At 44.7% G+C, this 25191-nt stretch overlaps 1 protein-coding gene across 1 annotated transcript in view; it reads left to right on the forward strand.

Annotated features, from left to right (window-relative positions):
* Positions 1-25191, forward strand: part of galnt16 (UDP-N-acetyl-alpha-D-galactosamine:polypeptide N-acetylgalactosaminyltransferase 16) — a 163216-nt gene that overhangs the window by 101609 nt on the left and 36416 nt on the right. The window contains exon 11 of the mRNA XM_068039764.1: positions 24535-24627. Within this exon, the coding sequence (XP_067895865.1) occupies positions 24535-24627 (93 nt within the window). The remainder of the gene's footprint in view (positions 1-24534; positions 24628-25191) is intronic.

The following is a 25191-nucleotide window of genomic DNA, read 5'->3' on the forward strand; positions in this document are numbered from 1 at the left end:
TGTGCTCTTCTGCTCCTGTAGTACCTGAGCTGTTTTTAAACTCTCTCCCTCTCAATGCGCTCTACTGCTCCCGGAGTTCCTGAGCTGTTTATAAACTTTTTCACTTTCTCAATGCGCTCTTCTGCTCCTGTAGTACCTGAGCTGTTTTTAAACTCTCTCCCTCTCTATGCGCTCTACTGCTCCTGGAGTTAACGAGCTGTTTCTAAACTCTCTCTCTTTCTCTCTCAATGTGCTCTACTGCTCCCAGAGTTCCTAAGATGTTTATAAACTCTCTTTCTCTCTCTCAATATATTCTACTGGTCCCGAGTTCCTGAGCTGTTTATAAACTCTCTCTCTCTCTCAATGTGTTCTACTGCTCCTGGAGTTGCTGATCTGTTTACAAGCTCTCTCTCTCTCTCTCTCTCTCTCAATGTGCTCTACTACTCCCGAGTTCCAGAGCTGTTTATAAACTCTCTCTCTCTCTCAATGTGCTCTACTACTCCCGAGTTCCTGAGCTGTTTATAAACTCTCTCTCTCTCCCAATGTGCTCTACTACTCCCGAGTTCCTGAGCTGTTTATAAAATCTCTCTCTCTCTCAATGTGCTCTTCTGTTCCTGAGTTGCTGAGCTGTTTATAAACTCTCTCTCTCTCTCAATGTGCTTCACTGCTCCTGGAGTTCCTGAGCTGTTTATAAACTCTCTCTCTCTCTCAATGTGCTCTACTACTCCCGAGTTCCTGAGCTGTTTATAAACTCTCTCTCTCTCCCAATGTGCTCTACTACTCCCGAGTTCCTGAGCTGTTTATAAAATCTCTCTCTCTCTCAATGTGCTCTTCTGTTCTTGAGTTGCTGAGCTGTTTATAAACTCTCTCTCTCTCTCAATGTGCTCCACTGCTCCTGGAGTTCCTGAGCTGTTTATAAACTCTCTCTCTCTCTCTCTCTCTCTCTCTCTCTCTCTCTCTCAATGTGCTCTACTGCTCCCAGAGTTCCTGAGCTGTTTATAAACTCTCTCTCTTTCTCAATGTGCTCTACTACTCCCGAGTTCCTGAGCGGTTTATAAACTCTCTCTGTCTCCCAATGTGCTCTACTACTCCCGAGTTCCTGAGCTGTTTTTAAACTCTCTCCCTCTCAATGCGCTCTACTGCTCCCGGAGTTCCTGAGCTGTTTATAAACTCACTCTCTCTTTCAATGTGCTCTACTGCTGCTGGAGTTCCTGAGCTGTTTATAAACTTTTTCACTTTCTCAATGTGCTCTACTGCTCCTGGAGTTGCTGCGCTGTTTACAAACTCTTTTTCTCTCTCTCTCTCTCTCTCTCAATGTGCTCTACTACTCCCGAGTTCCAGAGCTGTTTATAAACTCTCTCTCTCTCTCAATGTGCTCTACTACTCCCGAGTTCCTGAGCTGTTTATAAATTCTCTCTCTCTCTCTCTCTCTCAATGTGCTCTACTGCTCCCAGAGTTCCTGAGCTGTTTATAAACTCTCTCTCTTTCTCAATGTGCTCTACTACTCCCGAGTTCCTGAGCTGTTTATAAACTCTCTCTGTCTCCCAATGTGCTCTACTGCTCCCGAGTTCCTGAGCTGTTTTTCAACTCTCTTTCTCTCTCTCAATATATTCTACTGCTCCCGAGTTCCTGAGCTGTTTATAAACTCTCTCTGTCTCTCAATGTGCTCTTCTGCTCCTGTAGTTCCTGAGCTGTTTTTAAACTCTCTCCCTCTCAATGCGCTCTACTGCTCCCGGAGTTCCTGAGCTGTTTATAAACTCTCTCTCTCTCTCAATGTGCTCTTCTGCTCCTGTAGTTCCTGAGCTGTTTTTAAACTCTTTCCCTCTCAATGCGCTCTCCTGCTCCCGGAGTTTTTGAGCTGTTTATAAACTCTCTCTCTCTCGCTCAATGTGATCTACTATTCACGGAGTTCCTGAGCTGTTTATAAACTCTCTCTCTCGACATGTGCTCTACGGCTGCCGAGTTCCTGAGCTGTTTATAAACTCTCTCTCTCTCAATATGCTCTTCTACACATGAGTTCCTGAGCTGTTTATAAACTCTCTCTTTCTCAATGTGCTCTACTACTCCCGGAGTTCCTGAGCTGTTTATAAACTCTCTCTCTCTCTCAATGAGCTCTACTACTCCCGAGTTCCTGAGCTGTTTATAAACTCTCTCTCTGTCTAAATGTGCTCTGCTACTCCCGAATCCCTCAGCTGTTGCTCAACTCTCTCTGTCTCTCAATGAGCTCTACTACTCCCGAGTTCCTGAGCTGTTTCTAAACACTCTCTCTCTCAATGTGCTCTACTACTCCCGAATTCCGGAGCTATTTATAAACTCTCTCTCTCTCTCAATGTGCTCTACTACTCCCGAATTCCTGAGCTGTTTATAAACTCTCTCTCTCACCCAATGTGCTCTACTACTCCCGAGTTCCTGAGCTGTTTATAAACTCTCTTTCTCTCTCTCAATATATTCTACTGCTCCCGTGTTCCTGAGCTGTTTATAAACTCTCTCTCTCACCCAATGTGCTCTACTACTCCCGCGTTCCTGAGCTGTTTATAAAGTCTCTTTCTCTCTCTCAATATATTCTACTACTCCCGGAGTTCCTGAGCTGTTTATAAACTCTCTTTCTCTCTCTCAATATATTCTACTGCTCCCGAGTTCCTGAGCTGTTTATAAACTCTCTCTCTCTCTCAATGTGCTTTTCTGCTCCCGAGTTCCTGAGCTGTTTATAAACTCTCTCTCTCTCTCTCAATGTGCTCTACTACTCCCGAGTCCCTGAGCTGTTTATAAACTCTCTCTCTCACCCAATGTGCTGTACTACTCCCGAGTTCCTGAGCTGTTTATAAACTCTCTTTCTCTCTCTCAATATATTCTACTGCTCCCGAGTTCCTGAGCTGTTTATAAACTCTCTCTCTCTCTCAATGTGCTTTTCTGCTCCCGAGTTCCTGAGCTGTTTATAAACTCTCTCTCTCTTACAATGTGCTCTACTGCTCCTGGAGTTAACGAGCTGTTTCTAAACTCTCTCTCTTTCTCTCTCAATGTGCTCTACTGCTCCCAGAGTTCCTCAGATGTTTATAAACTCTCTTTCTCTCTCTCAATATATTCTACTGGTCCCGAGTTCCTGAGCTGTTTATAAACTCTCTCTCTCTCTCTCAATGTGCTCTTCTGTTCCTGAGTTCCTGAGCTGTTTATAAACTATCTCTCTCTCTCAATGTGCTCTACTGCTCCTGGAGTTGCTGCGCTGTTTATAAACTCTCTCTCTCTCTCTCAATGTGCTCTAATGCTCCTGGAATTCCTGAGCTGTTTATAAACTCTCTCTCTCTCTCAATGTGCTCTACTGCTCCCGAGTTCCTGAGCTGTTTATAAACTCTCTCTCTGTCTCTCTCTCTCAAAGTGGTCTACTGCTCCCAGAATTCCTGAGCTGTTTATAAACACTCTCTTCTCTCTCAATGTGTTCTTCAGCTCCTGGAGTTTCTGAGCTGTTTACAAACTCTCTCTCTCTCTCTCTCAAAGTGCTCCATTGCTCCAAGAGTTCCTGAGGTGTTTATAAAATCTCTCTCTCCCAATGTGCTCCACTGCTGCCAGAGTTCCTGAGCTGTTTATAAACTCTCTCTCTCTCTGAATGTGCTCTACTACTCCCGGGTTCCTGAGCTGTTTATAAACTCTCTCTCTGTCTAAATGTGCTCTGCTACTCCCGAATCCCTCAGCTGTTGCTCAACTCTCTCTGTCTCTCAATGAGCTCTACTACTCCCGAATTCCGGAGCTATTTATAAACTCTCTCTCTCTCTCAATGTGCTCTATTACTCCCGAATTCCTGAGCTGTTTATAAACTCTCTCTCTCACCCAATGTGCTCTACTACTCCCGAGTTCCTGAGCTGTTTATAAACTCTCTTTCTCTCTCTCAATATATTCTACTGCTCCCGTGTTCCTGAGCTGTTTATAAACTCTCTCTCTCACCAAATGTGCTCTACTACTCCCACGTTCCTGAGCTGTTTATAAACTCTCTTTCTCTCTCTCAATATATTCTACTGCTCCCGAGTTCCTGAGCTGTTTATAAACTCTCTGTCTCTCTCAATGTGCTTTTCTGCGCCCGAGTTCCTGAGCTGTTTATAAAGTCTCTTTCTCTCTCTCAATATATTCTACTGCTCCCAGAGTTCCTAAGATGTTTATAAACTCTCTTTCTCTCTCTCAATGTGCTCTACTACTCTTGGAGTTCTTGAGCTGTTTATAAACTCACTCTCTCTTTCAATGTGCTCTACTGCTCCTGGAGTTCCTGAGCTGTTTATAAACTTTTTCACTTTCTCAATGTGCACTACTGCTCCTGGAGTTGCTGCGCTGTTTACAAACTCTTTTTCTCTCTCTCAATATATTCTACTACTCCCGAATTCCTGAGCTGTTTATAAACTCTCTCCATCTCAATGCGCTCTACTGCTCCTGGAGTTAACGAGCTGTTTCTAAACTCTCTCTCTTTCTCTCTCAATGTGCTCTACTGCTCCCGGAGTTCCTGAGCTGTTTATAAACTCTCTCTCTCTCTCTCTCTCTCAATGTGCTCTACTGCTCCCGAGTTCCTGAGCTGTTTATAAACTCTCTCTCTGTCTCAATGTGCTCTGCTACTCCCGATTTCCTGAGCTGTTGCTCAACTCTCTCTGTCTCTCAATGAGCTCTACTACTCCCGAGTTCATGAGCTGTTTCTAAACACTCTCTCTCTCAATGTGCTCTACTACTCCCGAATTCCGGAGCTGTTTATAAACTCTCTCTCTCTCTCTCAATGTGCTCTACTACTCCCGAGTCCCTGAGCTGTTTATAAACTCTCTCTCTCACCCAATGTGCTCTACTACTCCCGAGTTCCTGAGCTGTTTATAAACTCTCTTTCTCTCTCTCAATATATTCTACTGCTCCCGAGTTCCTGAGCTGTTTATAAACTCTCTCTCTCTTACAATGTGCTCTACTGCTCCTGGAGTTCCTGAGCTGTTTATAAACTTTTTCACTTTCTCAATGTGCTCTACTGCTCCTGGAGTTGCTGCGCTGTTTATAAACTCTTTTTCTCTCTCTCAATATATTCTACTACTCCCAAATTCCTGAGCTGTTTATAAACTCTCTCCCTCTCAATGCGCTCTACTGCTCCTGGAGTTAACGAGCTGTTTCTAAACTCTCTCTCTTTCTCTCTCAATGTGCTCTACTGCTCCCAGAGTTCCTCAGATGTTTATAAACTCTCTTTCTCTCTCTCAATATATTCTACTGGTCCCGAGTTCCTGAGCTGTTGATAAACTCTCTCTCTCTCTCAATGTGCTCTTCTGTTCCTGAGTTCCTGAGCTGTTTATAAACTCTCTCTCTCTCTCAATGTGCTCTACTGCTCCTGGAGTTGCTGCGCTGTTTATAAACTCTCTCTCTCTCTCTCAATGTGCTCTAATGCTCCTGGAATTCCTGAGCTGTTTATAAACTCTCTCTCTCTCTCAATGTGCTCTACTGCTCCCGGGTTCCTAAGCTGTTTATAAACTCTCTCTCTGTCTCTCTCTCTCAAAGTGGTCTACTGCTCCCAGAATTCCTGAGCTGTTTATAAACACTCTCTTCTCTCTCAATGTGTTCTTCAGCTCCTGGAGTTTCTGAGCTGTTTACAAACTCTCTCTCTCTCTCTCTCAATGTGCTCCATTGCTCCAAGAGTTCCTGAGGTGTTTATAAAATCTCTCTCTCCCAATGTGCTCCACTGCTGCCAGAGTTCCTGAGCTGTTTATAAACTCTCTCTCTATCTCAATGTGTTCTACTGCTCCTGGAGTTGCTGAGCTGTTTGCAAACTCTCTCTCTCTCTCTCTCTCTCAATGTGCTCGACTGCTCCCAGAGTTCCTGAGCTGTTTATAAACTCTCTCTCTCTCAATGTGCTCTCCTGCTCCCAGAGTTCCTGAGCTGTTTATAAACTCTCTCTCTCTCTCAATGTGCTCTACTGCTCCCAGAGTTACTGAGCTGTTTATAAACTCTCTCTCCCTATCTCAATGTGCTCTACTGCTCCTGGAGTTCCTGAGCTGTTTATAAACTCTCTCTCTCTCTCAATGTGCTCTACTGCTCCCAGAGTTACTGAGCTGTTTATAAACTCTCTCTCTCTCTCTCAATGTGCTCTGCTGCTCCTGGAGTTCCTGATCTGTTTATAAACTCACTCTCTCTCTCTCTCTCTCTCTCTCTCTCAATGTGCTCTCCTGCTCCTGGAGTTCCTGAGCTGTTTATAAACTCTCTCTGTCTCTCTCAATATATTCTACTGCGCCCGAGTTCCTGAGCTGTTTATAAACTCTCTCTCTCTCTCAATGTGCTCTTCTGCTCCTGTAGTTCCTGAGCTGTTTTTAAACTCTCTCCCTCTCAATGCGCTCTACTGCTCCCGGAGTTCCTGAGCTGTTTATCAACTCTCTCTCTGTCTAATTGAGCTCTACTACTCCCGAGTTCCTGAGCTGTTTATAAACTCTCTCTCTCTCAATGTGCTCTACTACTCCCGAGTTCCGGAGCTGTTTATAAACTCTCTCTCTCTCTCAATGTGCTCTACTGCTCCCGAGTTCCTGAGCTGTTTATAAACTCTCTCTCTCTCTCAATGTGCTCTACTGCTCCTGGCGTTGCTGAGCTGTTTATAAACTCTCTCTCTCTCTCTCAATGTGCTCTACTGCTCCTGGAGTTCCTGAGCTGTTTATAAACTCTCTCTCTCTCTCTCTCTCAATGTGCTCGACGACTCCCGAGTTCCGGAGCTGTTTATAAACTCTCTCACTCTCCCAATGTGCTCTACTACTCCCGAGTTCCTGAGCTGTTTATAAACTCTCTTTCTCTCTCTCAATATATTCTACTGCTCCCGAGTTCCTGAGCTGTTTATAAAATCTCTCTCTCTCTCAATGTGCTCTACTGCTCCTGGAGTTGCTGAGCTGTTTATAAACTCTTCTTCTCTCTCTCTGAATATATTCTACCACTCCCGAATTCCTGAGCTGTTTATAAACTCTCTCCCTCTCAATGCGCTCTACTGCTCCCGGAGTTTTTGAGCTGTTTATAAACTCTCTCCATCTCAATGTGCTGTACTGCTCCTGGAGTTCCTAAGCTGTTTATAAACTCTCTCTCTCTTGCTCAATGTGCTCTACTATTCACGGAGTTCCTGAGCTGTTTATAAACTCTCTCTCCCTCAATGTGCTCTGTTGCTCCCGAGTTCCTGAGCTGTTTCCCAACTCTCTCTCTCTCTCCCTCAATGTGCTCTGTTGCTCCCGAGTTCCTGAGCTGTTTATAAACTCTCTCTCCCTCAATGTGCTCTACTACTCCCGAGTTCCTGATCTGTTCATGAACTCTCTCTCTCTCTCAATGTGCTCTTCGACTCCTGAGTTCCTGAGCTGTTTATAAACTCTCTCTCTCTCAACGTGTTCTACTGCTCCTGGAGTTTTTGAGCTGTTTATAAACTCTCTCTCTCTCGCTCAATGTGCTCTACTATTCGCGGAGTTCCTGAGCTGTTTATAAACTCTCTCTCTCTCAATGTGCTCTACTACTCCCGAATTCCTGAGCTGTTGCTCAACTCTCTTTGTCTCTCAATGAGCTCTACTACTCCCGAGTTCCTGAGCTGTTTCTAAACTCTCTCTCTCTCAATGTGCTCTTCTACTCCTGAGTTCCTGAGCTGTTTATAAACTCTCTCTCTCTCTCAATGAGCTCTACTACACCCGAATTCCTGAGCTGTTGCTCAACTCTCTCTGTCTCTCAATGAGCTCTACTACTCCCGAGTTCCTGAGCTGTTTCTAAACACTCTCTCTCTCAATGTGCTCTACTACTCCCGAATTCCGGAGCTGTTTATAAACTCTCTCTCTCTCTCAATGTGCTCTACTGCTCCCGAGTTCCTGAGCTGTTTATAAACTCTCTCTCTCACCCAATGTGCTCTCCTACTCCCGAGTTCCTGAGCTGTTTATAAACTCTCTTTCTCTCTCTCCATATATTCTACTGCTCCCGAGTTCCTGAGCTGTTTATAAACTCTCTCTCTCTCTCAATGTGCTTTTCTGCTCCCCTGTTCCTGAGCTGTTTATAAACTCTCTCTCTTTCAATGTGCTCTGCTGCTCCTAGAGTTCCTGAGCTATTTATAAACTTTTTCACTTTCTCAATGTGCTCTACTGCTCCTGGAGTTGCTGCGCTGTTTATAAACTCTTTTTCTCTCTCTCAATATATTCTACTACTCCCGAGTTCCTGAGCTGTTTATAAACTCTCTCCCTCTCTATGCGCTCTACTGCTCCTGGAGTTAACGAGCTGTTTCTAAACTCTCTCTCTTTCTCTCTCAATGTGCTCTACTGCTCCCAGAGTTCCTAATATGTTTATAACCTCTCTTTCTCTCTCTCAATATATTCTACTGCTCCCGAGTTCCTGAGCTGTTTATAAACTCCCTCTCTCTTTCAAAGTGCTCTACTGCTCCTGGAGTTCCTGAGCTGTTTATAAACTCTCTTTCTCCCTCTCAATATATTCTACTGCTCCCGAGTTCCCCAGCTGTTTATAAACTCTCTCTCTCTTTCAAAGTGCTCTACTGCTCCTGGAGTTCCTGAGCTGTTTATAAACTCTCTTTTTCCCTCTCAATATATTCTACTGCTCCCGAGTTAGAATTAGAATATTACAGCGCAGTACAGGCCCTTCGGCCCTCGATGTTGCGCCGAGCTGTGAAACCATCTGACCTACACTATTCCATTTTCATCCATGTGTCTATCCAATGTCCACTTAAATGCCCTTAAAGTTGGCGAATCTACTACTGCTGCAGGCAGGGCATTCCACGCCCTTACTACTCTCTGAGTAAAGAAACTACCTCTCACATCTGTCCTATATCTATCACCCCTCAACTTGAAGCTTTGTCCCCTCGTGTTTGCCATCACCATCCGAGGAAAAAGACGCTCACTATCCACCCTATCTAACCCTCTGATTATCTTATATGTCTCTATTAAGTCACCTCTCCTCCTCCTTGTCTCCAACGAAAACAACCTCAAGTCCCTCAGCCTTTCCTCGTAAGACCTTCCCTCCATACCAGGCAACATCCTAGTAAATCTCCTCTGCACCCTTTCCATAGCTTCCACATCCTTTCTATAATGCGGTGACCAGAACTGCACGCAATACTCCAGGTGCGGTCTCACCAGAGTCTTGTACAGCTGCAGCATGACCTCGTGGCTCCGAAACTCGACCCCCCTACTAATAAAAGCTAACACACCATATGCCTTCTTGACAGCCCTATTAACCTGGTTAGCAACCTTCAGGGATTTATGCACCTGGACACCAAGTTCCTCAGCTGTTTATAAACTCTCTCTCTCTTTCAAAGTGCTCTACTGCTCCTGGAGTTCCTGAGCTGTTTATAAACTCTCTTTCTCTCTCTCAATATATTCTACAGCTCCCGCGTTCCTGAGCTGTTTATAAACTCTCTCTCTTTCTCTCTCAATGTGCTCTACTACTCCCGAGTTCCTGAGCTGTTTATAAACTCTCTTTCTCCCTCTCAATATATTCTACTGCTCCCGAGTTCCTCAGTTGTTTATAAACTCTCTCTCTCTTTCAAAGTGCTCTACTGCTCCTGGAGTTCCTGAGCTGTTTATAAACTCTCTTTCTCTCTCTCAATATATTCTACTGCTCCTGGAGTTCCTGAGCTATTTATAAACTTTTTCACTTTCTCAATGTGCTCTACTGCTCCTGGAGTTGCTGCGCTGTTTATAAACTCTTTTTCTCTCTCTCAATATATTCTACTACTCCCGAGTTCCTGAGCTGTTTATAAACTCTCTCCCTCTCAATGCGCTCTACTGCTCCTGGAGTTAACGAGCTGTTTCTAAACTCTCTCTCTTTCTCTCTCAATGTGCTCTACAGCTCCCAGAGTTCCTAAGATGTTTATAAACTCTCTTTCTCTCTCTCAATATATTCTACTGCTCCCGAGTTCCTGAGCTGTTTATAAACTCCCTCTCTCTTTCAAAGTGCTCTACTGCTCCTGGAGTTCCTGAGCTGTTTATAAACTCTCTTTCTCCCTCTCAATATATTCTACTGCTCCCGAGTTCCTCAGCTGTTTATAAACTCTCTCTCTCTTTCAAAGTGCTCTACTGCTCCTGGAGTTCCTGAGCTGTTTATAAACTCTCTTTCTCTCTCTCAATATATTCTACTGCTCCTGGAGTTCCTGAGCTGTTCATAAACTTTTTCACTTTCTCAATGTGCTCTTCTGCTCCCGCGTTCCTGAGCTGTTTATAAACTCTCTCTCTCTTTCAAAGTGCTCTACTGCTCCTGGAGTTCCTGAGCTGTTTATAAACTCTTTTTCTCTCTCTCAATATATTCTACTACTCCCGAATTCCTGAGCTGTTTTAAACTCTCTCCCTCTCAATGCGCTCTACTGCTCCTGGAGTTCCTGAGCTGTTTCTAAACTCTCTCTCTCTCAATGTGCTCTCCTGCTCCGAGAGATCCTGAGCTGTTTATAAACTCTCTCTCTCTCTCTCTCAATGTGCTCTACTGCTCCTGGAGTTCCTGAGCTGTTTATAAACTGTCTCTCTCACTCTCAATGTGCTCTGCTGTTCCCAGAGTTTCTGAGCTGTTTATAAACTCTCTCTCTCTCTCTCTCAATGTGCTCTACTGTTCCCGAGTTCCTGAGCTGTTTCTCAACTCTCTCTCTCTCTCTCAATGTGCTCTATTGCTCCTGGAGTTCCTGAGCTGTTTATAAACTCTCTCTCTCTCTCAATGTGCTCTACTGCTCCCAGAGTTACTGAGCTGTTTATAAACTCTCTCTCTCTCTCTCAATGTGCTCTGCTGCTCCTGGAGTTCCTGATCTGTTTATAAACTCACTCTCTCTCTCTCTCTCTCTCTCTCTCTCTCTCTCTCAATGTGCTCTCCTGCTCCTGGAGTTCCTGAGCTGTTTATAAACTCTCTCTGTCTCTCTCAATATATTCTACTGCGCCCGAGTTCCTGAGCTGTTTATAAACTCTCTCTCTCTCTCAATGTGCTCTTCTGCTCCTGTAGTTCCTGAGCTGTTTTTAAACTCTCTCCCTCTCAATGCGCTCTACTGCTCCCGGAGTTCCTGAGCTGTTTATCAACTCTCTCTCTGTCTAATTGAGCTCTACTACTCCCGAGTTCCTGAGCTGTTTATAAACTCTCTCTCTCTCAATGTGTTCTACTGCTCCTGGAGTTGCTGAGCTGTTTGCAAACTCTCTCTCTCTCTCTCTCTCTCAATGTGCTCGACTGCTCCCAGAGTTGCTGCGCTGTTTATAAACTCTCTCTCTCTCTCTCAATGTGCTCTAATGCTCCTGGAATTCCTGAGCTGTTTATAAACTCTCTCTCTCTCTCAATGTGCTCTACTGCTCCCGGGTTCCTAAGCTGTTTATAAACTCTCTCTCTGTCTCTCTCTCTCAAAGTGGTCTACTGCTCCCAGAATTCCTGAGCTGTTTATAAACACTCTCTTCTCTCTCAATGTGTTCTTCAGCTCCTGGAGTTTCTGAGCTGTTTACAAACTCTCTCTCTCTCTCTCTCAATGTGCTCCATTGCTCCAAGAGTTCCTGAGCTGTTTATAAAATCTCTCTCTCCCAATGTGCTCCACTGCTGCCAGAGTTCCTGAGCTGTTTATAAACTCTCTCTCTATCTCAATGTGTTCTACTGCTCCTGGAGTTGCTGAGCTGTTTGCAAACTCTCTCTCTCTCTCTCTCTCTCAATGTGCTCGACTGCTCCCAGAGTTCCTGAGCTGTTTATAAACTCTCTCTCTCTCAATGTGCTCTCCTGCTCCCAGAGTTCCTGAGCTGTTTATAAACTCTCTCTCTCTCTCAATGTGCTCTACTGCTCCCAGAGTTACTGAGCTGTTTATAAACTCTCTCTCCCTATCTCAATGTGCTCTACTGCTCCTGGAGTTCCTGAGCTGTTTATAAACTCTCTCTCTCTCTCAATGTGCTCTACTGCTCCCAGAGTTACTGAGCTGTTTATAAACTCTCTCTCTCTCTCTCAATGTGCTCTGCTGCTCCTGGAGTTCCTGATCTGTTTATAAACTCACTCTCTCTCTCTCTCTCTCTCTCTCTCTCTCTCTCTCTCAATGTGCTCTCCTGCTCCTGGAGTTCCTGAGCTGTTTATAAACTCTCTCTGTCTCTCTCAATATATTCTACTGCGCCCGAGTTCCTGAGCTGTTTATAAACTCTCTCTCTCTCTCAATGTGCTCTTCTGCTCCTGTAGTTCCTGAGCTGTTTTTAAACTCTCTCCCTCTCAATGCGCTCTACTGCTCCCGGAGTTCCTGAGCTGTTTATCAACTCTCTCTCTGTCTAATTGAGCTCTACTACTCCCGAGTTCCTGAGCTGTTTATAAACTCTCTCTCTCTCAATGTGCTCTACTACTCCCGAGTTCCGGAGCTGTTTATAAACTCTCTCTCTCTCTCAATGTGCTCTACTGCTCCCGAGTTCCTGAGCTGTTTATAAACTCTCTCTCTCTCTCAATGTGCTCTACTGCTCCTGGCGTTGCTGAGCTGTTTATAAACTCTCTCTCTCTCTCTCAATGTGCTCTACTGCTCCTGGAGTTCCTGAGCTGTTTATAAACTCTCTCTCTCTCTCTCTCTCAATGTGCTCGACGACTCCCGAGTTCCGGAGCTGTTTATAAACTCTCTCACTCTCCCAATGTGCTCTACTACTCCCGAGTTCCTGAGCTGTTTATAAACTCTCTTTCTCTCTCTCAATATATTCTACTGCTCCCGAGTTCCTGAGCTGTTTATAAAATCTCTCTCTCTCTCAATGTGCTCTACTGCTCCTGGAGTTGCTGAGCTGTTTATAAACTCTTCTTCTCTCTCTCTGAATATATTCTACCACTCCCGAATTCCTGAGCTGTTTATAAACTCTCTCCCTCTCAATGCGCTCTACTGCTCCCGGAGTTTTTGAGCTGTTTATAAACTCTCTCCATCTCAATGTGCTGTACTGCTCCTGGAGTTCCTAAGCTGTTTATAAACTCTCTCTCTCTTGCTCAATGTGCTCTACTATTCACGGAGTTCCTGAGCTGTTTATAAACTCTCTCTCCCTCAATGTGCTCTGTTGCTCCCGAGTTCCTGAGCTGTTTATAAACTCTCTCTCCCTCAATGTGCTCTACTACTCCCGAGTTCCTGATCTGTTCATGAACTCTCTCTCTCTCTCAATGTGCTCTTCGACTCCTGAGTTCCTGAGCTGTTGCTCAACTCTCTTTGTCTCTCAATGAGCTCTACTACTCCCGAGTTCCTGAGCTGTTTCTAAACTCTCTCTCTCTCAATGTGCTCTTCTACTCCTGAGTTCCTGAGCTGTTTATAAACTCTCTCTCTCTCTCAATGAGCTCTACTACACCCGAATTCCTGAGCTGTTGCTCAACTCTCTCTGTCTCTCAATGAGCTCTACTACTCCCGAGTTCCTGAGCTGTTTCTAAACACTCTCTCTCTCAATGTGCTCTACTACTCCCGAATTCCGGAGCTGTTTATAAACTCTCTCTCTCTCTCAATGTGCTCTACTGCTCCCGAGTTCCTGAGCTGTTTATAAACTCTCTCTCTCACCCAATGTGCTCTCCTACTCCCGAGTTCCTGAGCTGTTTATAAACTCTCTTTCTCTCTCTCCATATATTCTACTGCTCCCGAGTTCCTGAGCTGTTTATAAACTCTCTCTCTCTCTCAATGTGCTTTTCTGCTCCCCTGTTCCTGAGCTGTTTATAAACTCTCTCTCTTTCAATGTGCTCTGCTGCTCCTAGAGTTCCTGAGCTATTTATAAACTTTTTCACTTTCTCAATGTGCTCTACTGCTCCTGGAGTTGCTGCGCTGTTTATAAACTCTTTTTCTCTCTCTCAATATATTCTACTACTCCCGAGTTCCTGAGCTGTTTATAAACTCTCTCCCTCTCTATGCGCTCTACTGCTCCTGGAGTTAACGAGCTGTTTCTAAACTCTCTCTCTTTCTCTCTCAATGTGCTCTACTGCTCCCAGAGTTCCTAATATGTTTATAACCTCTCTTTCTCTCTCTCAATATATTCTACTGCTCCCGAGTTCCTGAGCTGTTTATAAACTCCCTCTCTCTTTCAAAGTGCTCTACTGCTCCTGGAGTTCCTGAGCTGTTTATAAACTCTCTTTCTCCCTCTCAATATATTCTACTGCTCCCGAGTTCCCCAGCTGTTTATAAACTCTCTCTCTCTTTCAAAGTGCTCTACTGCTCCTGGAGTTCCTGAGCTGTTTATAAACTCTCTTTTTCCCTCTCAATATATTCTACTGCTCCCGAGTTAGAATTAGAATATTACAGCGCAGTACAGGCCCTTCGGCCCTCGATGTTGCGCCGAGCTGTGAAACCATCTGACCTACACTATTCCATTTTCATCCATGTGTCTATCCAATGTCCACTTAAATGCCCTTAAAGTTGGCGAATCTACTACTGCTGCAGGCAGGGCATTCCACGCCCTTACTACTCTCTGAGTAAAGAAACTACCTCTCACATCTGTCCTATATCTATCACCCCTCAACTTGAAGCTATGTCCCCTCGTGTTTGCCATCACCATCCGAGGAAAAAGACGCTCACTATCCACCCTATCTAACCCTCTGATTATCTTATATGTCTCTATTAAGTCACCTCTCCTCCTCCTTGTCTCCAACGAAAACAACCTCAAGTCCCTCAGCCTTTCCTCGTAAGACCTTCCCTCCATACCAGGCAACATCCTAGTAAATCTCCTCTGCACCCTTTCCATAGCTTCCACATCCTTTCTATAATGCGGTGACCAGAACTGCACGCAATACTCCAGGTGCGGTCTCACCAGAGTCTTGTACAGCTGCAGCATGACCTCGTGGCTCCGAAACTCGACCCCCCTACTAATAAAAGCTAACACACCATATGCCTTCTTGACAGCCCTATTAACCTGGTTAGCAACCTTCAGGGATTTATGCACCTGGACACCAAGTTCCTCAGCTGTTTATAAACTCTCTCTCTCTTTCAAAGTGCTCTACTGCTCCTGGAGTTCCTGAGCTGTTTATAAACTCTCTTTCTCTCTCTCAATATATTCTACAGCTCCCGCGTTCCTGAGCTGTTTATAAACTCTCTCTCTTTCTCTCTCAATGTGCTCTACTACTCCCGAGTTCCTGAGCTGTTTATAAACTCTCTTTCTCCCTCTCAATATATTCTACTGCTCCCGAGTTCCTCAGTTGTTTATAAACTCTCTCTCTCTTTCAAAGTGCTCTACTGCTCCTGGAGTTCCTGAGCTGTTTATAAACTCTCTTTCTCTCTCTCAATATATTCTACTGCTCCTGGAGTTCCTGAGCTATTTATAAACTTTTTCACTTTCTCAATGTGCTCTACTGCTCCTGGAGTTGCTGCGCTGTTTATAAACTCTTTTTCTCTCTCTCAATATATTCTACTACTCCCGAGTTCCTGAGCTGTTTATAAACTCTCTCCCTCTCAATGCGCTCTACTGCTCCTGGAGTTAACGAGCTGTTTCTAAACTCTCTCTCTTTCTCTCTCAATGTGCTCTACAGCTCCCAGAGTTCCTAAGATGTTTATAAACTCTCTTTCTCTCTCTCAATATATTCTACTGCTCCCGAGTTCCTGAGCTGTTTATAAACTCTCTTTCTCTCTCTCAATATATTCTACTGCTCCTGGAGTTCCTGAGCTGTTCATAAACTTTTTCACTTTCTCAATGTGCTCTTCTGCTCCCGCGTTCCTGAGCTGTTTATAAACTCTCTCTCTCTTTCAAAGTGCTCTACTGCTCCTGGAGTTCCTGAGCTGTTTATAAACTCTTTTTCTCTCTCTCAATATATTCTACTACTCCCGAATTCCTGAGCTGTTTTAAACTCTCTCCCTCTCAATGCGCTCTACTGCTCCTGGAGTTCCTGAGCTGTTTCTAAACTCTCTCTCTTTCTCTCTCAATGTGCTCTACTGCTCCCAGAGTTCCTAAGATGTTTATAAACTCTCTCTCCCTCAATGTGCTCTACTACTCCCGAGTTCTTGAGCTGTTTATAAACTCTCTTTCTCCCTCTCAATATATTCTACTGCTCCCGAGTTCCTCAGCTGTTTATAAACTCTCTCTCTCTTTCAAAGTGCTCTACTGCTCCTGGAGTTCCTGAGCTGTTTATAAACTCTCTCTCTCTCAATGTGCTCTCCTGCTCCGAGAGATCCTGAGCTGTTTATAAACTCTCTCTCTCAATGTGCTCTACTGCTCCTAGAGTTCCTGAGCTGTTTATAAACTCTCTCTCTCTCTCAATGTGCTCTACTACTCCTGGAGTTTCCGAGCTGTTTACAAACTCTCTCTCTCTCTCTCTCTCTCTCTCTCAGTGTGCTCTACTGCTCCCGAGTTCCTGAGCTGTTTCTCAACTCTCGCTCTCTATCTCAATGTGCTCTACTGCTCCTGGAGTTCCTGAGCTGTTTATAAACTGTCTCTCTCTCTCAATGTGCTCTACTGCTCCTGGCGTTGCTGAGCTGTTTATAAACTCTCTCTCTCTCTCTCAATGTGCTCTTCTGCTCCTGTAGTTCCTGGGCTGTTTATAAACGTTTTCACTTTCTCAATGTGCTCTACTGCTCCCGGAGTTTTTGAGCTGTTTATAAACTCTCTCTCTCTCAATGTGCTCTACTGCACCTGGAGTTCCTAAGCTGTTTATAAACTCTCTCTCTCTTGCTCAATGTGCTCTACTATTCACGGAGTTCCTGAGCTGTTTATAAACTCTCTCTCTCTCAATGTGCGCTACTACTCCCGAGTTCCTGAGCTGTTTATAAACTCTCTCTATCTCTCAATGTGCTCTACTACTCCTGGGTTCCTGAGCTGTTTATAAACTCTCTCTCTCTCTCAATGTGCTGTTCTGCTCCTGGCGTTGCTGAGCTGTTTATAAACTCTCTCTCTCTCTCTCAATGTGCTCTAATGCTCCTGGAGTTCCTGAGCTGTTTATAAACTCTCTCTCTCTCTCTCTCTCTCAATGTGCTCGACTACTCCCGAGTTCCTGAGCTGTTTATAAACTCTCTCTCTCTCTCAATGTGCTCTACTACTCCCGAGTTCCTGAGCTGTTTATAAACTCTCTCTCTCTCTCTCAATGTGCTCTTCTGCTCCCGAGTTCCCAGAGCTGTTTATAAACTCTCTCTCTCTCTCAATGTGCTCTTCTGCTCCTGTAGTTCCTGGGCTGTTTATAAACGTTTTCACTTTCTCAATGTGCTCTACTGCTCCCGGAGTTTTTGACCTGTTTATAAACTCTCTCTCTCTCAATGTGCTCTACTGCTCCTGGAGTTCCTAAGCTGTTTATAAACTCTCTCTCTCTCTCTCTCTCAATGTGCTCTACTACTCCCGAGTTCCTGATCTGTTTATAAACTATCTCTCTCTCTCAATGTGCTCTACTACTCCCAAGTTCCTGAGCTGTTTATAAACTCTGTCTCTCACCCAATGTGCTCTTCTGCTCCCGAGTTCCCAGAGCTGTTTAGAAACTCTCTTTCTCTCTCTCAATATATTCTACTGCTCCCGAGTTCCTGAGCTGTTTATAAACTCTCTCTCTCTTTCAATGTGCTCTTCTGCTCCTGCAGTTCCTGAGCTGTTTATAAACTTTTTCACTTTCTCAATGTGCTCTACTGCTCCTGGAGTTGCTGAGCTGTTTATAAACTCTCTCTCTCTTTCAATGTGCTCTTCTGCTCCTGCAGTTCCTGAGCTGTTTATAAACTTTTTCACTTTCTCAATGTGCTCTACTGCTCCTGCAGTTCCTGAGCTGTTTATAAACTTTTTCACTTTCTCAATGTGCTCTACTGCTCCTGGAGTTGCTGAGCTGTTTATAAACTCTTCTTCTCTCTCTCTGAATATATTCTACCACTCCCGAATTCCTGAGCTGTTTATAAACTCTCTCCCTCTCAATGCGCTCTACTGCTCCCGGAGTTTTTGAGCTGTTTATAAACTCTCTCCATCTCAATGTGCTGTACTGCTCCTGGAGTTCCTAAGCTGTTTATAAACTCTCTCTCCCTCAATGTGCTCTGTTGCTCCCGAGTTCCTGAGCTGTTTCCCAACTCTCTCTCTCTCTCCCTCAATGTGCTCTGTTGCTCCCGAGTTCCTGAGCTGTTTATAAACTCTCTCTCCCTCAATGTGCTCTACTACTCCCGAGTTCCTGATCTGTTCATGAACTCTCTCTCTCTCTCAATGTGCTCTTCGACTCCTGAGTTCCTGAGCTGTTTATAAACTCTCTCTCTCTCAATGTGTTCTACTGCTCCTGGAGTTTTTGAGCTGTTTATAAACTCTCTCTCTCTCGCTCAATGTGCTCTACTATTCGCGGAGTTCCTGAGCTGTTTATAAACTCTCTCTCTCTCAATGTGCTCTACTACTCCCGAATTCCTGAGCTGTTGCTCAACTCTCTTTGTCTCTCAATGAGCTCTACTACTCCCGAGTTCCTGAGCTGTTTCTAAACTCTCTCTCTCTCAATGTGCTCTTCTACTCCTGAGTTCCTGAGCTGTTTATAAACTCTCTCTCTCTCTCAATGAGCTCTACTACACCCGAATTCCTGAGCTGTTGCTCAACTCTCTCTGTCTCTCAATGAGCTCTACTACTCCCGAGTTCCTGAGCTGTTTCTAAACACTCTCTCTCTCAATGTGCTCTACTACTCCCGAATTCCGGAGCTGTTTATAAACTCTCTCTCTCTCTCAATGTGCTCTACTGCTCCCGAGTTCCTGAGCTGTTTATAAACTCTCTCTCTCACCCAATGTGCTCTCCTACTCCCGAGTTCCTGAGCTGTTTATAAACTCTCTTTCTCTCTCTCCATATATTCTACTGCTCCCGAGTTCCTGAGCTGTTTATAAACTCTCTCTCTCTCTCAATGTGCTTTTCTGCTCCCCTGTTCCTGAGCTGTTTATAAACTCTCTCTCTTTCAATGTGCTCTGCTGCTCCTAGAGTTCCTGAGCTATTTATAAACTTTTTCACTTTCTCAATGTGCTCTACTGCTCCTGGAGTTGCTGCGCTGTTTATAAACTCTTTTTCTCTCTCTCAATATATTCTACTACTCCCGAGTTCCTGAGCTGTTTATAAACTCTCTCCCTCTCTATGCGCTCTACTGCTCCTGGAGTTAACGAGCTGTTTCTAAACTCTCTCTCTTTCTCTCTCAATGTGCTCTACTGCTCCCAGAGTTCCTAATATGTTTATAACCTCTCTTTCTCTCTCTCAATATATTCTACTGCTCCCGAGTTCCTGAGCTGTTTATAAACTCCCTCTCTCTTTCAAAGTGCTCTACTGCTCCTGGAGTTCCTGAGCTGTTTATAAACTCTCTTTCTCCCTCTCAATATATTCTACTGCTCCCGAGTTCCCCAGCTGTTTATAAACTCTCTCTCTCTTTCAAAGTGCTCTACTGCTCCTGGAGTTCCTGAGCTGTTTATAAACTCTCTTTTTCCCTCTCAATATATTCTACTGCTCCCGAGTTAGAATTAGAATATTACAGCGCAGTACAGGCCCTTCGGCCCTCGATGTTGCGCCGAGCTGTGAAACCATCTGACCTACACTATTCCATTTTCATCCATGTGTCTATCCAATGTCCACTTAAATGCCCTTAAAGTTGGCGAATCTACTACTGCTGCAGGCAGGGCATTCCACGCCCTTACTACTCTCTGAGTAAAGAAACTACCTCTCACATCTGTCCTATATCTATCACCCCTCAACTTGAAGCTATGTCCCCTCGTGTTTGCCATCACCATCCGAGGAAAAAGACGCTCACTATCCACCCTATCTAACCCTCTGATTATCTTATATGTCTCTATTAAGTCACCTCTCCTCCTCCTTGTCTCCAACGAAAACAACCTCAAGTCCCTCAGCCTTTCCTCGTAAGACCTTCCCTCCATACCAGGCAACATCCTAGTAAATCTCCTCTGCACCCTTTCCATAGCTTCCACATCCTTTCTATAATGCGGTGACCAGAACTGCACGCAATACTCCAGGTGCGGTCTCACCAGAGTCTTGTACAGCTGCAGCATGACCTCGTGGCTCCGAAACTCGACCCCCCTACTAATAAAAGCTAACACACCATATGCCTTCTTGACAGCCCTATTAACCTGGTTAGCAACCTTCAGGGATTTATGCACCTGGACACCAAGTTCCTCAGCTGTTTATAAACTCTCTCTCTCTTTCAAAGTGCTCTACTGCTCCTGGAGTTCCTGAGCTGTTTATAAACTCTCTTTCTCTCTTTCAATATATTCTACAGCTCCCGCGTTCCTGAGCTGTTTATAAACTCTCTCTCTTTCTCTCTCAATGTGCTCTACTACTCCCGAGTTCCTGAGCTGTTTATAAACTCTCTTTCTCCCTCTCAATATATTCTACTGCTCCCGAGTTCCTCAGTTGTTTATAAACTCTCTCTCTCTTTCAAAGTGCTCTACTGCTCCTGGAGTTCCTGAGCTGTTTATAAACTCTCTTTCTCTCTCTCAATATATTCTACTGCTCCTGGAGTTCCTGAGCTATTTATAAACTTTTTCACTTTCTCAATGTGCTCTACTGCTCCTGGAGTTGCTGCGCTGTTTATAAACTCTTTTTCTCTCTCTCAATATATTCTACTACTCCCGAGTTCCTGAGCTGTTTATAAACTCTCTCCCTCTCAATGCGCTCTACTGCTCCTGGAGTTAACGAGCTGTTTCTAAACTCTCTCTCTTTCTCTCTCAATGTGCTCTACAGCTCCCAGAGTTCCTAAGATGTTTATAAACTCTCTTTCTCTCTCTCAATATATTCTACTGCTCCCGAGTTCCTGAGCTGTTTATAAACTCCCTCTCTCTTTCAAAGTGCTCTACTGCTCCTGGAGTTCCTGAGCTGTTTATAAACTCTCTTTCTCCCTCTCAATATATTCTACTGCTCCCGAGTTCCTCAGCTGTTTATAAACTCTCTCTCTCTTTCAAAGTGCTCTACTGCTCCTGGAGTTCCTGAGCTGTTTATAAACTCTCTTTCTCTCTCTCAATATATTCTACTGCTCCTGGAGTTCCTGAGCTGTTCATAAACTTTTTCACTTTCTCAATGTGCTCTTCTGCTCCCGCGTTCCTGAGCTGTTTATAAACTCTCTCTCTCTTTCAAAGTGCTCTACTGCTCCTGGAGTTCCTGAGCTGTTTATAAACTCTTTTTCTCTCTCTCAATATATTCTACTACTCCCGAATTCCTGAGCTGTTTTAAACTCTCTCCCTCTCAATGCGCTCTACTGCTCCTGGAGTTCCTGAGCTGTTTCTAAACTCTCTCTCTCTCAATGTGCTCTCCTGCTCCGAGAGATCCTGAGCTGTTTATAAACTCTCTCTCTCAATGTGCTCTACTGCTCCTAGAGTTCCTGAGCTGTTTATAAACTCTCTCTCTCTCTCAATGTGCTCTACTACTCCTGGAGTTTCCGAGCTGTTTACAAACTCTCTCTCTCTCTCTCTCTCTCTCTCTCTCTCAGTGTGCTCTACTGCTCCCGAGTTCCTGAGCTGTTTCTCAACTCTCGCTCTCTATCTCAATGTGCTCTACTGCTCCTGGAGTTCCTGAGCTGTTTATAAACTGTCTCTCTCACTCTCAATGTGCTCTGCTGTTCCCAGAGTTTCTGAGCTGTTTATAAACTCTCTCTCTCTCTCTCTCAATGTGCTCTACTGTTCCCGAGTTCCTGAGCTGTTTCTCAACTCTCTCTCTCTCTCTCAATGTGCTCTATTGCTCCTGGAGTTCCTGAGCTGTTTATAAACTCTCTCTCTCTATCTCAATGTGCTCTGCTACTCCCGAGTTCCTGAGCTGTTTCCCAACTCTCTCTCTCTCTCTCTCAATGTGCTCTATTGCTCCTGGAGTTCCTGAGCTGTTTATAAACTCTCTCTCTCTCTCAATGTGCTCTACTGCTCCCGAGTTCCTGAGCTGTTTATAAACTCTCTCTCTCTCTCAATGTGCTCTACTGCTCCGGGAGTTGCTGAGCTGTTTATAAACTCTCTCTCTCTCTCTCTCAATGTGCTCTACTACTCCCGAGTTCCTGAGCTGTTTATAAACTGTCTCTCTCTCCCAATGTGCTCTTCTACTCCCGAGTTCCTGAGCTGTTTATAAGCTCTCTTTCTCTCAATATATTCTACTGCTCCTGAGTTCCTGAGCTGTTTATAAAATCTCTCTCTCTCAATGTGCTCTTCTGCTCCCGAGTTCCTGAGCTGTTTATAAACTCTCTCTCTCTCTCAATGTCCTCTTCTGCTCCTGTAGTTCCTGAGCTGTTTATAAACTTTTTCACTTTCTCAATGTGCTCTACTGCTCCCGGAGTTTTTGAGCTGTTTATAAACTCTCTCTCTCTCAATGTGCTCTACTGCTCCTGTAGTTCCTGAGCTGTTTATAAACTTTTTCACTTTCTCAATGTGCTCTACTGCTCCCGGAGTTTTTGAGCTGTTTATAAACTCTCTCTCTCTCAATGTGCTCTACTGTTCCTGGAGTTCCTAAGCTGTTTATAAACACTCTCTCTCTTGCTCAATGTGCTCTACTATTCACGGAGTTCCTGAGCTGTTTATGAACTCTCTCTTTCTCAATGTGCTCTACTGCTCCCGAGTTCCTGAGCTGTTTATAAACTCTCTCTCTCTTGCTCAATGTGCTCTACTGTTCCTGGAGTTCCTAAGCTGTTTATAAACTCTCTCTCTCTTGCTCAATGTGCTCTACTATTCACGGAGTTCCTGAGCTGTTTATGAACTCTCTCTCTCTCAATGTGCTCTACTACTCCCGAGTTCCTGATCTGTTTATAAACTATCTCTCTCTCTCAATGTGCCCTACTGCTCCCGAGTTCCTGATCTGTTTATAAACTATCTCTCTCTCTCAATGTGCCCTACTGCTCCTGGGTTCCTGAGCTGTTGATAAACTCTCTCTCTCTCAATGTGCTCTCCTGCTCCTGGAGTTCCTGAGCTGTTTATAAACTCTATCTCTCTCGCTCAATGTGCTCTACTACTCACGGAGTTCCTGAGCTGTTTATAAACGCGCTCTCTCTCAATGTGCTCTACAACTCCCGGAGTTCCTGAGCTGTTTATAAACTCTCTCTCTCTTTCAATGTGCTCTTCTACTCCTGAGTTCCTGAGCTGTTTATAAACTCTCCCTCTCTCTCAATGTGCTCTACTACTCCTGGGTTCCTGAGCTGTTGATAAACTCTCTCTCTCTCAATGTGCTCTACTGCTCCCTGAGTTCCTGAGCTGTTTATAAACTCTCTCTCTCTCAATGTGCTCTACTGCTCCTGGGGTTTTTGAGCTGTTTATAAACTCTCTCTCTCTCTCAATGTGCTCTAATGCTCCTGGAGTTTTTGAGCTGTTTATAAACTCTCTCTCTCTCTCTCAATGTGCTCTACTATTCGCGGAGTTCATGAGCTGTTTATAAACTCTCTCTCTCTCAATGTGCTCTACTAGTCCCGGAGTTCCTGAGCTGTTTATAAACTCTCTCTCTCTCAATGTGCTGTCCTGCTCCCGGAGTTCCTGAGCTGTTTATAAACTCTCTCTCTCTCAATGTGCTGTCCTGCTCCCGGAGTTCCTGAGCTGTTTATAAACTCTCTCTCTCTCAATGTGCTCTGCTAGTCCCGGAGTTCCTGAGCTGTTTATAAACTCTCTCTCTCTCAATGTGCTGTCCTGCTCCCGGAGTTCCTGAGCTGTTTATAAACTCTCTCTCTCTCTCAATGTGCTCTCCTGCTCCTGGAGTTCCTGAGCTGTCTATAACTCTCACTGTCTCTCAATGTGCTCTACTGCTCCCGGAGTTTCTGCGCTGTTTATAAACTCTCTCTCTCTCTCTCTCTATGTGCTCTCTTGCTACCGGAGTTCCTGCACTGTTTATAAACTCTTTCCACTCTCACCACTCCCTGCCCCCCACCCCAAAGACCTCAACAGATTGCCTCTCAATCTTCTAAATTCAAATTAATGCAGCCTAAGCTGATGCATACTAACCTGGAAGTTCTTGTTGATAAGGAATGCAAGTTTTCTGCCTTTAATTAATTGCCTATTACGATGAAAATCGTCATTATCTGTTCGAGTTAACAAGTACCCCCTTTTTAAAGGAGCACAAATAATGAACTGTAAATTATAAATAAAGCTTCATGTTGTCACTAGTGTCGATGACACACACCGGTCCCTCTGAAGTCTTCCGGTTGTGCAAAGCCTAAGCACACTGGTGGATACTGTGTGCTCCCTCTGCAGGGACACATGGCTGCGAACTTTGCCGCAGAAGAGGGTCAGGCAGTCAGTCCAAACAACCTCCCTGACTACATGTTGCCTGGACCTATGGATGGCCACTGTAGTCAGGTCCAGGAGCAAACCTATGAGGGCGTCCTCGCATCTGCCCACTCCCCTCTGTACTGGGTGGCCAAAGGTTCAGGAGCCTGAGACTGAAGTGCAGCCAGAAGTTGAGGAGCAGCTCCTTGAAATAGTGGAAGAGGGGCTAGCAATGCAAATTAAAGTGTTTCATTCCCAGCAAGCTGAGTACAGAGTTCAGCAATTCAAAAACCCGAGACGGGGGCTGGGGGGGAGGGCATCAGAGGAGATGGAAATCTGTAGAAAGATGGTGAGTGAGTCCGATTGGGGGGGTGATGGTCTTTTAGTAAGAAAAGAAGAGGGAAATGATTAATTTAATACTGATTACTGTTTTACATCATTAGTCATGTGACTGTGGGTGGCTAGTGGTCAGTCTTTCCTGCTTTATTTTGATGCTTTCAGTTCTGATATTGAAGAGCGTTTGCATGTGTTTGTTGAAGGAACACCAAACGCACTGTGGAGGTCTGGATGGATGACTATAAACAGTACTACTACGAAGCCAGGCCCTCAGCTGTTGGCAAGGCCTATGGAAAGTAAGTCTGTGAAATCTTTAAGCAACTCCTTTTCCATTCATACCTCCTGTCCCGTCCTTATAAATCCGTTGAGTTTATATCTGTGGGATGTACTTCAATATCGCACCTTGTCACGGTCCAAAGTGCTTCACATACAATGAGCTACTTCAAAGTGCAGTGACCTTTATTAGGAAACAGAGGTAGCCATTTTATCCACATCTCACAGCAATGAGATGATTTGTTTCGAAACAGTGTCCTGGGCACAGGGAGAACACCCCTGCTCTTCTTCAAATGTGCAATGGGATCTTTAAAGGGCACATCTCATTTTAAAGACGGCACTGCTGGAAGTACTGCACTGGGAGTGTCAGCCTAGATGGTGTGCTCAAGTGTCTGAACACACAACTTCCTGACTCAGAGGGTAGAGTGCTTACTGAGGCACGGCTGACAGGACATGACCCGCTCCCAACTCTCTGCTCTACCAGTGCCTCTGTATCCGGAAGGACGGATGAAGGACCAAAGTGAAGGACCCTCTGGATGTAGGTCCAGTCTCTTGCAGAAAGTGCAAGCAATATCGGGCACAAACGT

Source organism: Heterodontus francisci, chromosome 9 (genome assembly GCF_036365525.1).
Source record: "Heterodontus francisci isolate sHetFra1 chromosome 9, sHetFra1.hap1, whole genome shotgun sequence".
Classification (NCBI taxonomy): Eukaryota; Metazoa; Chordata; class Chondrichthyes; order Heterodontiformes; family Heterodontidae; genus Heterodontus; species Heterodontus francisci.